The following is a 13,386-nucleotide window of genomic DNA, read 5'->3' on the forward strand; positions in this document are numbered from 1 at the left end:
TCTCTTTTACAAGGGAGTCCTGGCCAAGACAGCAGCATACAAACTTTCACAAAGAGAGCAAGACAAAACATATAGTGACAAGTAACTGTTACATAAATTTATTAAACATCTCTAAAACATGTGCACAAGCTGATCAGATGATCCTTTATCCTAGTTTTAAAATCCTCCAATCTAATAAACTGATTAAGTTTGAGGTGACCTTGAAGCTCAGACCAAGATGAGGGAGCAAAGACATTAAACGCACTTTTACCAAAGACATTGCGAGACCAGGGAAAGGGACCGAAGATTACCTCAACTGACAACTTTAGGAGTCAATATAGACCATAAATAAGACGGCAGATCATGGAGTACGGCCTTATAGAGAGAGATATACCAATGCTCCATTCTTCTGTTGTGGAAGGAGGACAAGCCTACCTTTTCATGCAAGATACAGTGATGTGTATGGAATCCTAAACCAGAAACAAACCGCAATGCATCATGGGACACCGAGTCCAACATTTTCAGAGAGGTTGAGGAAGCATATAAAGAACATCAGAGTCAATTACAGATACAAGGGTTGCTAGAATGAGCTTTTTGCGAGCAGCAAAAGAAAAACAGCGTTTTTTTTTCTGTAAAAGGAACCCAACTTCACCCTCAGTGTTTTAGTAAGACTCTCAATATGATGATTAAAAGAAAGGTTTTCATCAAAGAGAAACCCAAGTTTTTAAATGTTGGGACACATTTGATTTCCTCATTTGTAGAAGTGAAAATCTGAGAGTCAACCTTCACCGTCTTCTTGGACTTTGAGAAATACATCAACCTTAGTCTTATTGGCATTTAAAACCAGCCTCAGTTTACAGAGATTCATTTGCACTGTGTTAAATGCAGCTTGTAGGTTGTTAATGGAACATGATAGGGACGATGCTGAAGCGTTATTATAAACATGTTTATACTGCACTATAATTTCTGACACATTGAAGACTTCATCAGCAAAAACAGACACTCTTTAAAAGGAAACGATGAGTTTGCACAACAAAACTTTGCTATAAAGATAATTTACATCCTATAAAATAAAATGCATCATATTTCATAACCTCTTTTATTCTGAAGCTTGAGCTGTCTCTGATATCGGTGGGAGTTGAGTGGATATTGTTCGGCACAGACTAATAACTGGAAGGCGACCCTCTAATTGACTGTGCTTGATGTGTTGCTCTGAAGGAAGACCCCCTGACTTCTCCTAAGCAGGCTTGTGCAGACCCCTCTAACCCTGCCTTCAGTCTGAGGTAGTTTTAAAGTTGATGAAGCTCGACAGAGGAGCGGGAGCTAAGCCATGAGGGATCAAACTAGACAGACGTCTTGGTATTTAATGAGGTTTTCTCAGCTAAGCAGACGATGCCTCTTCAGGGCGATGATGAAAACTGAATGGTTTCTAGTTTCAGTAATTATTGAAATGTTTCCAGGGCTGTGTGTGAGAAAGAGAGAGTCATGAGTGCATGGGTGTGGTTTCTGAAGACAAGGTTTGAGTCAGTGTGAACTCCTGGGTGTTTGTATTCTTGCACATCTTGTAGTCTTTATCCTGAGGGGAGAATATGGAGATTTTTAAAAGTAAATAAAATAACCATCTTTTAAGTTATGTAAGTTTTTAAATTTTAAATTTTAATTAACTTTTTGTGTTTTATCCTCAATTAACTTATTTCTTAAATATTTCCCTTTGTTGTTCATTTAAAGGCGTATTTACACCGGAACTACCAGTGAACTGACCGGTGGACCAGGGGTCTAAATTTAGTTCAGGGGTAGATAATCTCCCCCCTAAAAAGCCTCTGCTAGGTGGGTAGTACTTTTCAAACGTCCCAGGACTTTCAGGGGGCGGGGCCTGCAATGCTGAACGTGTCTGATTGGTAGATTAACCGCAGTGTTTTTATTCCGCCCCCCCCGTCCACAATAACATCACACACATCTGTGATTCACTTGATTTCTCTTTCTTTCATTAGTTTTTATTTGTTCTATCTTTTTTGTATGTGTGTGTACTTTTCAAAAGAAGAAGCTGGGATTCACCGGGTCAACTTTTTTGGCAATTTTTTTTTTCATTTTGTTTGTGCCAAAAATATTTTTTTTTTTCAAATTTTTTTCTTCAAAATTAATTTTAACTTTAAAAAAAAAAAACATTTTTCAAATTTTTTTTGTCCATTTTTTTTTTAAATTTTCTTGTCAATTTTTTTTTTTTGTCAAATTTTTTTTTTTCAAAATTTTCCAAAAACCATTCACAGTCATTGTTTTTTCCATCTGTGATTTTTTTTGTCTTTTTTTTATTTTTTCAAAAAAATAAAATTTCAAAACTTTTTTTTCAAAACTTTTTTTCAAAACTTTTTTTTCCCCAAAAAAATTTCAACTTTTAAAAAAAAAAATTTTTTTTTGGTCACATTTTTCCCAAAAACATTCCCAGTCATTGTGTTTTCCATCTGTGATTCTCTTGATTTCTCTTTCTTTCATTAGTTTTTATTTGTTCTATTTTTTTTGTATGTGTGTGTACTTTTCAAAAGAAGAAGCTGTGATTCTCTTGATTTAGGAGCTTGTAACAGTAGTCTTCTCTCAGCCCACCGTGAATGCGTCTCTCCTCCCAGTGTTCCGCTTTTAAAAGTGACCCTGTAAACTGGAGACCTTCAGCTGAACGTGTCAGTGTTTGTGGAGTTTACACAGCTGTTGAAACACAGAGGGAGTTCCTGGGAATGCAAACTAGTTTAGTTTTTATCAAGATTTCAAAATATCCTCATCAGATATTTAATGATCGTCTAAAGACGTTTATGAGGGATGCATCCGGCTGAGAGTCTCCAGTTAACAGGGTCGCCGTTTAAACCAAAACACCGGTCGATCTCTGCCACGGCTTTTTGAGTTGAAAAGGATTTTAAAGGCGTGTTGAAACGTCTTTGCTACTCGCGCTTATCTCCTCTCACGTGTTGATTCAGTGAATCCATCTGTGATGAAATATAGCACCATCTAAAACAGCGCCAGCTGAGTCTCTTCATGCTAACAGGCTAACTGTTGTGTTGCTCATAATGATACCTGCCTGTCCATCTGCTTCTATGGTGTCATCTGTGATGAATGGCATTCGTCTTTGTTTTACTGCCCTCTACTGGTCTGGTGGTGTAGTGCATTTACTTTTTCTTTACCTCCATAAGTAACTGACCTGATTTGCACAATCTATCCGGGACTTCAGCACACGGTCCAAACGCAGACAACAATGGGGGCACAGGAACCTTTTAGTTCAGGAGAAAAGACCCCGGAACTCTTGGTCGAAATGCACCTTTATTTCAATTTTATTGCAATTGTTGTGAATTAGTCTCAACTTCTAAATCCATTTCTGTTTTATATTGTATAGTCATTATAGATTTTATTTTGATCTTTTTTCAATCGCTGTAAAGCTCTTTGAATTGCATTTAAAGGTTCTCTATATATAAATAAAGCTGGATTGGTTGAGAATATTGTGCACAAAGTCCTCACTGTGACCTTTTGTGACACGCATGCTAACTTATTTTAATACATTAATCATAGGCAGGGGCATTCGGTTGGACATGTACAAGATTATTTTATGTCTTTATGATGATTTTGCAAGCAAAATGTCTCAGTGTATGCAGTCTCAGTAGTTTGACTTTAATAACTCATTATGGCCTGAGCTCTGTTCTCTGTTTATGTTCACACGGTTTTAACTTCAGCTGCCATCACTCTGAAATGTCTCGACCACTGCAGTGACATTTGATTGATGTTGTTAAAGAAAAACTGTACAAGAAACAGGATGAAGCCTTTCCTTCCAGAGTTTCTCCCCAGCTCTGCCTGTGCTCATTTTATTGGGCCTCGTTCACACTTATGAGGTGTGACTAATGCTTTCCCTGCAACATCATTTGCAATTAAGAGAATAATTGTACTTTAAAGAGTGCTACTTGAGCGGTAATACAAATGAAGTGCAGGCCAGCAGAATGAAATCCTCTTTTCAGCGGATGCAAACCACTGTGTGATTAACACCAGTATCTGCAGTGAGAGCGGTACAAAGACGCGCTGGATATTTGCATTCCTCTGGTTAAACATTAAACTGCAGGGCACCAAAGTGCTCCTGATACAGAGCTGCAAAGAGAAATGTCACAGCAGTTTGGAGATCATTTGAATAACTTTGGAGCTTTACAAGTTAAATGAGTTTGCTGCTTTTATACTCGGCAGCAAAAACATCTACAAACATGCATCACACATGGATGGATTATAAATGAAACCATGAACTTTATCAGATCCTCAACAGGTTTCCTTTTCTTGGTGTGGACAAAGTAAAAACAAGAAACACTTTCTGTGACTTGATGAACTGAAAACTGCTCGATGTGTGAGCAGGAAACAAAGCTTCTCCTTTTTTTGAGTGTGAAACCACCAGAACCCCTCTCTGATTTATGACCGAGGCCGGTCTGCAGAGATCCACAAGTGGATGCTGGTCGATGGTTATCAGTCATAAAGTGCAAACACGTTCTTATTAGACTTTGTTTTATTCAATTACATTAAAAACATCAGTACAAGAAATATGAATGTCCAGCATTTTACAAGTTATAAAAATAGAACACAGACTGTTTTTGAAGAAGGAAATACAAAAAGTACCAACATGATTGAGCCTGCACCAAAAATACAATATGTTACATTCATGATTCTGCACACAGCATGTACCTTCAACACTTTAAAGATGCCTGTCTCTTTGTGTCTCCCATGACAGCATGCATTTATTAACATTTCATATATACACTGCATGATGAGGATAAATAAAGTCTTCCACTTTACATAGGAGCAAACATCCACAGCACTTTGCATCACATCAATCATTTCCTCATGCTGTAACTTGAACTCTCTCCCTGGGCCAGTCTTCATATCATCAGACTGAAAACAATAGGTTCAAGGGTGTCATCTGCTGGCCATTTGCTAACTCTACAAAAAGCCTCACATGTCAACTCAGGTTTCTCAGATAGATAGAAGTACAGAACTACACTGCAAAACAATCAAATATCTCATTACATTGAACATGATACATATTGACCTGGCAAGTCCAAAAAAGATATCTTATTTGCAGACTTTGCAAGACAAATAAAGGAATTAATGATTTGATGCAGTGAGTCAAATGTTCCTGAGAAGTTTCTCAAAATGAGTATTATCAAGATAACTTTATCTTTGTTTTGGAGCCTTTTCTACTCATTACAATCAATTCAATCCTTATTTTTTTATCCTGATATCTTGAAATAAGAGCATATGTCTGGATTGTAAGGTCATTGAGGCTTATATTAAGAGTGACCAGATATTTTGACAAGAAATAAGACATATGTACTCTGGAAAATTTGAGCTTCCTTTGTATATTTATCTCCTTCATTCTCAGCGCTTTTGTGTATACTTAATTATTATTATTTTATCTTATCTTATCTTATCTTATTTGATCTTTATTTTATTCATATTTATATATTATTTTATTCCTTCTTCTCTTAATATTTTGACTTTCTTACATTCTGTTTATAAGAGCTCTGTAATAACCAAATTTCCCTCCAGGGGATAAATAAAGTATTTCTGATTCTGATTTTAAAGGTGACATATCACGCTTTTTTCATGAATATATATTTGTCTAAGAGGTCCCCAAAACATGTCTTTAAAGTTTATGCTCAAAAAAACACTTTGAAATCACATTTTGGCCTGCCTGAAAATCCCTCTTCTTCAGATTGGTCACAGATTTAGTGTTTCTTGTTGTTTTATTTGTCAGTATGTCGACGTGTGTCTTGGTACACAGCTACAACATGTAGCTATGTGGCTATGCTAACTAGCGCTAGCACTTATCCATGACAAATAAAAATCATCCACTAGATCTTCAAATCTGCAGATGTGGGGAGTAAAAGCGACCTTTGTGTTTATTAAGACAGCCTACAACTAGCATGCCTCCCTCCTAAGTTCCTTGTTAGCACACATTTGTGCAGGGAATGAAAAACGGAGGAGGGGATTCAGTATTATTCTGACTCCGTGACAGATCGGATATTGTTGTTACGTATGAAAAACACTGAAGTCTGAAACGGCTGGTTTCAGCACACATTTACAGAAAGGTGTAGAAATCAGAACAGGGGCAGAATGGATTTTTTTCATTCTCGGGGGGTTTGTAGACAGGGACACATATTTCAGGTAGAGAACCATTAAAAAGTCGATTTTGCATGATATGTCACCTTTAAGAGGTTAAAATAAAAGCCACAGAGAAACAAATGAAGCATGAGCCTAATGAACCCAAATTCACCAACATGTAACATATTTAAGTTTAAAGCTGCTGTGAGGAACTTTTGTTTTGTATCGATTCTGGCGCCCCCTTGTGGACAAAGTGATACCTCTTATCTCTTGTCCTATACATGCAAAAGAAGTGTTTTCAACAAAAGCCTCATCCTGTTGTCTTTTAACAGCCAACTTTATCAGGCAATGTGATTATTTTCCATGAAAACAGTCAAATGAAGTCTGTTTCTGAAGCAAGATGTCCATCATCTGGTCTGACACCTACCCCCTCAGGACGGTTTCAGGCAATAAAAATGACAACAGAGAAGGTGTCAGTGTTGCTGCTGATGGTCTTGTTTGCTATTGAAGGTCATAAAGAGGCATCAGTATCATTTTCAGTCTGTTTCTCAGCCAGTTCCAAACTCCTCACAGGGCCTTTAAGTTGATGATGACTTCCTGTTTGGCTCGTATGCTTCAACCAGTAACACATCACATTAAAAAGTAACATTGAAATCCTTTGAGTCATGAACCTCTGCTGATATGTGTTTATCCAACTTTGCTCAGACACCTTAGAGCAGGGGTGTCCAAACTTTTTTCAAAGAGGGCCACTTTTGATGTTGTCAGACTGCCTCAGGGCCAGCAGCTCCTACCGAGACTTAGGCATCATAAAAGTTATATATGAAATCTCCATTTGATAACAATTATTTTAATTTTTTCTCAATACATCAGTAAATAGGTAGTCCTCAGTTCTCCACAAGCCATGTATACATTAGCAAACTTTATCTTCTGGAGGAAAATGGTCGGGCAGTGTGAGAAAAATATTGTATCATTATTTTTCTATGGAAGGATCACGATCTTGGATTTCATCACACTTCTTTTTCATGTTGTTTTTAAGACTTTTCTGACCAGCAGACAACATTTTAAGGACAAAATAATTATTTTCCTGAGTTCTGTTTTAAGTTTAGTTTTATGCACCAAATGTTGCCTTTTCTGCACAATTCCATAATTTTGATCTTGTCTTGTGTCCTCTTTTGTGTCTTCTGTACTTTTAGTGTTCATCAAGAACATTTTCACATCATGATAAAAACATTAAGTTGAAAACCTGTCAACTTTAAGAGTTCTTGTGTTTCTTCATAATTGCCGTCTTGCAGAATTCCCAGTGCTTTGGCTTTATACAAGTAGTCCATATGAAGCTTTTTGAGACGTTTCTGGATGGACTTTAGTTTTGTGTGTGCGCTTGAAAGAAACTACAAATGTACAGATGATTCAGAATGTGATTCATTTCTGTGCTATAAATAACACATTTTAATATGGAAGCTTGGGGCCATAAATAAATGGACCTTGGGCCGCAATTGGCCCCCGGGCCGCACTTTGGACACCCCTGCCTTAGAGTGTTAAGTTTCTTGGTTTATATTCAAAAGTTGCAAACTCATGAAAAGTGACTGTGTTAATTTCAAAGGTTAAAGGGACAGTGTGCATTATGAGATGATTAAAGCATCTAATATATATTTTAAAGCTGAAGTGTTTAATCCAGGGGATTAGTCTGCAAAGTAATTGACAGAAATAGGATATATTGACTTCATAAGTAGAAGAATTCTTGTGTTTAGTTACCTCAGAATGAGCTTTTTCAGGATTTATATGTGTATGTAATGCTGGGCCCTTATGTTCCTACAGAGGCCTGGAAGGGACAAACCAAACATTAACAACAGACGGGTCATATTTTGCACATTTCTTTCTGCAGGACTGATACAGAAACTGTACAAAGTATCCTGTAGCATGCAAAGAAAGTGAATACTGGAATTAAGTCCAACAAATGGACTGGAACACAACTTCAAACCTGTAGGCTTATCATAAATGTGACTTCAGAGGACAAGGACAGACATTATGAGCACCTCATGTCAAGACACACACACAGGAGTGTAATCAAATGAGTAGCTCCATGACCATACATGCAGCTGTTTCATACAGGAACCCTACAAAGCTGATTGAGAGCCACTTTGAAAATTGTCTGCTCATTAGTGGGCACTCAAAGGCTGATTAAAACATTGTGCTGGAGCATTACCAACTACCAAGCATTGTCTGTTCTCAAGAGTCTGGCATGGAGTGCTGGATCCAAGAGACAGAGTATGATGTGGTTTGGATTTTTGTGATCATAGGTGGCTGGAAACTGGGTCAGTCTCAGAAGTATTGGTATCAAAAGCCTTTAGAGGTTTCTTCAAACATCAGAGTTTGAACTTTCATGATCTGGGGCTGTAACATATCCCCGTCCTTTCACAATGTGGCTCCTGTCACCACCTCTTCCTGGCACCTCTCTTGTTATCCAGAGAGCGACAGGGGAGATCGCATTGGAGGCCGCTGAGTGTTTTTTTGGGCTTTCAGCGGCTGTCAGCGGGCACACCACGGCCTGGAGACGCTCAGAGGGAGAGCGGAGCAGAGGGCATCGGCTCGGCACTTTGGGGGATAACATGACAGAAGGCCACAGACGGGGAGGGATCGTGTTATCGTCTGTCATCATAATGAGACGTTGGCTTTTGCTCCCTGCTTGACAAAGCCACACACAAAAGGTTACCTGAGGTCAGGCACACTGAAGAAATGTTAGCTGTCACACACACATTTACCATCTTTCAACCTTTCGGTCAAAATGCCACAACTGGGATTTGTCTCAGATTCAACACCTCATCGTTATCCCACTTCATGGATTGTGCTTCGTTGTCGATGCCATGTTGCTCTTCCTCCGCCTTCTCATCTTCTATCAGAGGCCCAATCACAGAAATCCCCCCCATCGATGAAGTCCGGCTCCGGACACTGTGTCCCCCCTCTCGGGTCATCGTCGGCTTCCCCAACACGCTCTTCAGCTGCGCCCAGAAGAAGGCCTGCTGGCTGACCTGCTGGGGCCACTCCAGGTAAGTCTTGGTGCTCAGCATCTTCTTGAGCTTGCAGTACTTGCTTGGCAGGGAGCTGGGATCGATGGGCTCCTTCACCACCAGGATGACGTCGCTGAAGGTCTTTCCCATCGCCCTCTGTTGGGCGAAGTACAGCTCATAGTTGCACCACTCGCTGTTGACGAAGTGCCGGGAGAGGACGAAGATTATCTGAGGACAGAGAGAGAAAGAAGAGACATGGATTAACATTTATCTGTAGAACCACTGAGGATAGAGGCTTTGCAAAGTGAGCTCTGAGATCAAATCTTTGTTTTTTAATATTTGTCTGTAATAATTCACTGGAGGACAGAAGCAAGAGACAAAACCTGAGACAAAGATACTAATCAGGGACCCAATCACATCCAATTAACCAGCAAGCAGCAGCAGCAGCATGAGCCTGGTGTGAGTCTTACATCCCAGGTAGGAGCGGATCCTGAGGGATGGCCTTTATCTCCTTGGAAATCTGATTGGCCACCTCTAGTGTGAGTCCATAATTGGTTGTTTGTCTGGTCAAAGGCTGGATCTAAGGTGTTCTCGCTTTTTGAGTCATTCAAGAATCAGGCTTAGAAGATGTTTATGTTTCCAAAGAAATTAAACATCTGTAAGTATTTCGTGCCCCCAAATATGGTCCTAAAAATGTAGAGTGAATTTTTAAATGTCACTTTTTTATCACTTTTAGAGGAATATTTGTAATCTTCACATTTAATTTTGTTGTGAAAAAAACGTCATGTTGAAATCACTGTTAAATCCAAATGCTAAATATAAATCTAAATGTTAATTTGAAATGTTATATATTTAAATCTAAATGTGAAATCTGAATGTTAAATCAAAGTCTAAACGTTAAATGTTAAATCTAAATCTTGATTGTTTAATATGAATTTTAAATGTTAAATGTAAATTGAAATGTTAAATGTCAAATCTAAATGTTGATTGTTAAATCTAAATGTTAACTATAAATCCAAATGTTAAAGCTAAATGTTGATTGTTAATCTAAATGTTAAATCTAAATGTTAATTTTAAATGTTATACATAAATCAAAATGTTAAATCAAAATGTTAAATCTAAATGTTAAATCTAAATCTAAATAATAAATCTAAATGTTGATTGTTAAGTCTAAATTTTGAATGTTAAATCTAAATCTAAATGTTAAATGTCAAATCTAAATGTTGATTGTTAAATATAAATGTTAAATATGAATCCAAATGTTAAATCTAAATGTTGATTGTTAAGTCTAAATCTTAATTGTTTAATCTGAATTTTAAATGTTGAATATAAATCTAAATGTTAAATGTCGAATCTAAATGTTGATTGTTAAATCTAAATGTTAATTTTAAATGTTATATATAAATCAAAATGTTAAATCAAAATGTTAAATCAAAATGTTAAATCAAAATGTTAAATCAAAATGTTAAATCTAAATCTAAATAATAATCTAAATCTTGATTGTTTAATCTAAATTTTAAATGTTAAATCTAAATCTAAATGTTAAATGTCAAATATAAATGTTGATTGTTAAATATAAATGTTAAATATGAATCCAATTGTTAAATATGAATCCAAATGTTAAATCTAAATGTTGATTGTTAAGTCTAAATGTTGATTGTTAAATATAAATGTTAAATATGAATCCAAATGTTAAATCTAAATGTTGATTGTTAAGTCTAAATGTTGATGTTAAATATAAATGTTAAATATGAATCCAAATGTTAAATATGAATCCAAATGTTAAATCTAAATGTTGATTGTTAAGTCTAAATGTTGATTGTTAAATGTAAATGTTAAATATGAATCCAAATGTTAAATCTAAATGTTGATTGTTAAGTCTAAATGTTGATGTTAAATATAAATGTTAAATATGAATCCAAATGTTAAATATGAATCCAAATGTTAAATCTAAATGTTGATTGTTAAGTCTAAATGTTGATTGTTAATTGTAAATGTTAAATATGAATCCAAATGTTAAATCTAAATGTTGATTGCTAAGTCTAAATGTTGATTGTTAAATGTAAATGTTAAATATGAATCCAAATGTTAAGTCTAAATGTTGATTGTGAAGTCTAAATGTTGATTGTTAAATGTAAATGTTAAATATGAATCCAAATGTTAAATCTAAATGTTGATTGTTAAGTCTAAATGTTGATTGTTAAATGTAAATGTTAAATATGAATCCAAATGTTAAGTCTAAATGTTGATTGTGAAGTCTAAATGTTGATTGTTAAATATAAATGTTAAATATGAATCCAAATTCTAAATATAAATGTTGATTGTTAAATGTAAATGTTAAATATGAATCCAAATGTTAAGTCTAAATTTTGATTGTGAAGTCTAAATGTTGATTGTGAAGTCTAAATGTTGATTGTTAAATATAAATGTTAGATATATGAATCCAAATGTTAAATATAAATGTTGATTGTTAAATCTAAATGTTGATTGTTAAATATAAATGTTAAATATGAATCCAAATGTTAAATATAAATGTTGATTGTTAAATATAAATGTTGATTGTTAAATATAAATGTTATATACATTTTAAATGTCAAATCTAAATGTTAAATATTGAATTTAAATGTTAAATGTTAAATTTAAATGTTAAATGTTGCTCTGTGATCCTAAATATTTAGCTGATATGCAGACTCACACTGTCGCCTGGTGGAAATACCAAAATAAAAGCTTCATAAATCGATACAGACTTAGTAATAGTAACTAGCTTGTCCACAGACTGGGTCAGTCTCTCTGAGTGTTGTGAAATCTCTTTATAGCCTCCAAAGCTCCAACGCCCCAGACCAAAATACCAAAGACCCATAAAAACCTCTGATGTGTTGTGCTAGTCGGGGTGAAGGGGGCACTATACAATGATTCTAACACAGACTGTTAATTATTTATTTATTATATATATATGTCTAAATTTCTGAAACTCTCAGAGTGTTCTCATCAGATCACGCCTCACTGCTCTGAATCGATGAAATCTCTTATTTGCTGAGCCTAGAAGTTAATCAGAGAGCTTATTTCATCAGCTGAGGCGTAATTGCAATTTAAAGGCACAGATTTATAAATCAATATCATCTTTTATCTCTGCAAAACACTTCTTAAGTTCTCCTTTAAAAATCAGTTTGGGTGATCCGTAAAGCCCGTCCACTTTACTGTGAAGCTGTTTTCAATATCATCCATTAATATCTAAATCAGTGTCGCCTTATCTCCATCCTTTTCCTCATGTTTCTCCTGCATTTGAGTTTCTTCTGGCATTTTTTCTTCCTCAGACAATTAAATGGGATATACTGTACACATCAAAGACTTCAGCAAAGACACATAAAGACTGGATCACTCTCCATGTGTTCTTATATTCAAAGCAAAGTCAGACTGAAAGTGAAACAAACACGTCTAAAGTTTCACCATGTAGAGGTTACTAAATTGAGACACTCTGGGAAGTCAGAAGAAGCTGTGCTCTGATATTTTAAGCCCCTCCAGTTATTTGCACCTCTTTCTTCAGGGCGACAGTAACCTCAGGTCAACATGAGCTGACTCCAGACCTTTAGACAAGGCTGAAAACCACTTAGTCCAAGCTGGAGGTCACAGTTCATCGCAGCAGAGAGCGCTACATCGTCAGCAAAAAGTAGAACTAGAGGTCAACGAACTACACATGCCTTTGAGAGTCTGTGTATGAATTTAAAACATGGAATTGAGTGCAACAAATGTCCTCTGAATTATGATGTGATTGACTTCATGCACATGATTTGGACACTGTCTCTTGACTGGATAAACAAGAGCTGAATGTCAGCCTTTGCTTGACATGCACAGTGCTTCAGTATTCTGCCCTACAAAGGCAAAGTGCAGTAACTACACATTTGGTCAAAATTGAGTTAAGACTAGAATTGTTCTTTGTGACATCCATTGTATCATCTGACAAAGTTTCCTGGTTCAACTGTGTTCTGTTTCAAAGAAAAAACAGATGTCAAATTTGCAGTAACTACAAAATTCAGACAAAAACCAAGCCAAACCGCAGGAAGTGCTGTTACTGCCACTTAATGCGGTTTGGCTTTGAACAGCAACAAAATAATGGACTACTGTACAAAGCCAAACTGCAGTAAGTGTGTAAACCACTCTCTGACTTTGTTTTCTGGGGCTTGTTTGCACATAAAGTGTTCTGCTTTGCATTGATCATTTGTTTACCAGCAAACAAACACTCCCCTATCAACATCAGTCAGAATCTCAAGGCGAGAGGGTGGTTGAACTT

General features: G+C 36.1%; 1 protein-coding gene across 1 annotated transcript in view; it reads right to left on the reverse strand.

The window, feature by feature from the left end:
- Positions 1-7,948: 7,948 nt before the first annotated feature.
- The window catches only part of tlr18 (toll-like receptor 18), a 41,086-nt gene continuing 35,648 nt past the window's right edge, over positions 7,949-13,386 (reverse strand). The window contains exon 4 of the mRNA XM_034698755.1: positions 7,949-9,326. Within this exon, the coding sequence (XP_034554646.1) occupies positions 8,871-9,326 (456 nt within the window). The 3' untranslated portion in view covers positions 7,949-8,870. The remainder of the gene's footprint in view (positions 9,327-13,386) is intronic.

Source organism: Notolabrus celidotus, chromosome 12 (genome assembly GCF_009762535.1).
Source record: "Notolabrus celidotus isolate fNotCel1 chromosome 12, fNotCel1.pri, whole genome shotgun sequence".
Taxonomy (NCBI): Eukaryota; Metazoa; Chordata; class Actinopteri; order Labriformes; family Labridae; genus Notolabrus; species Notolabrus celidotus.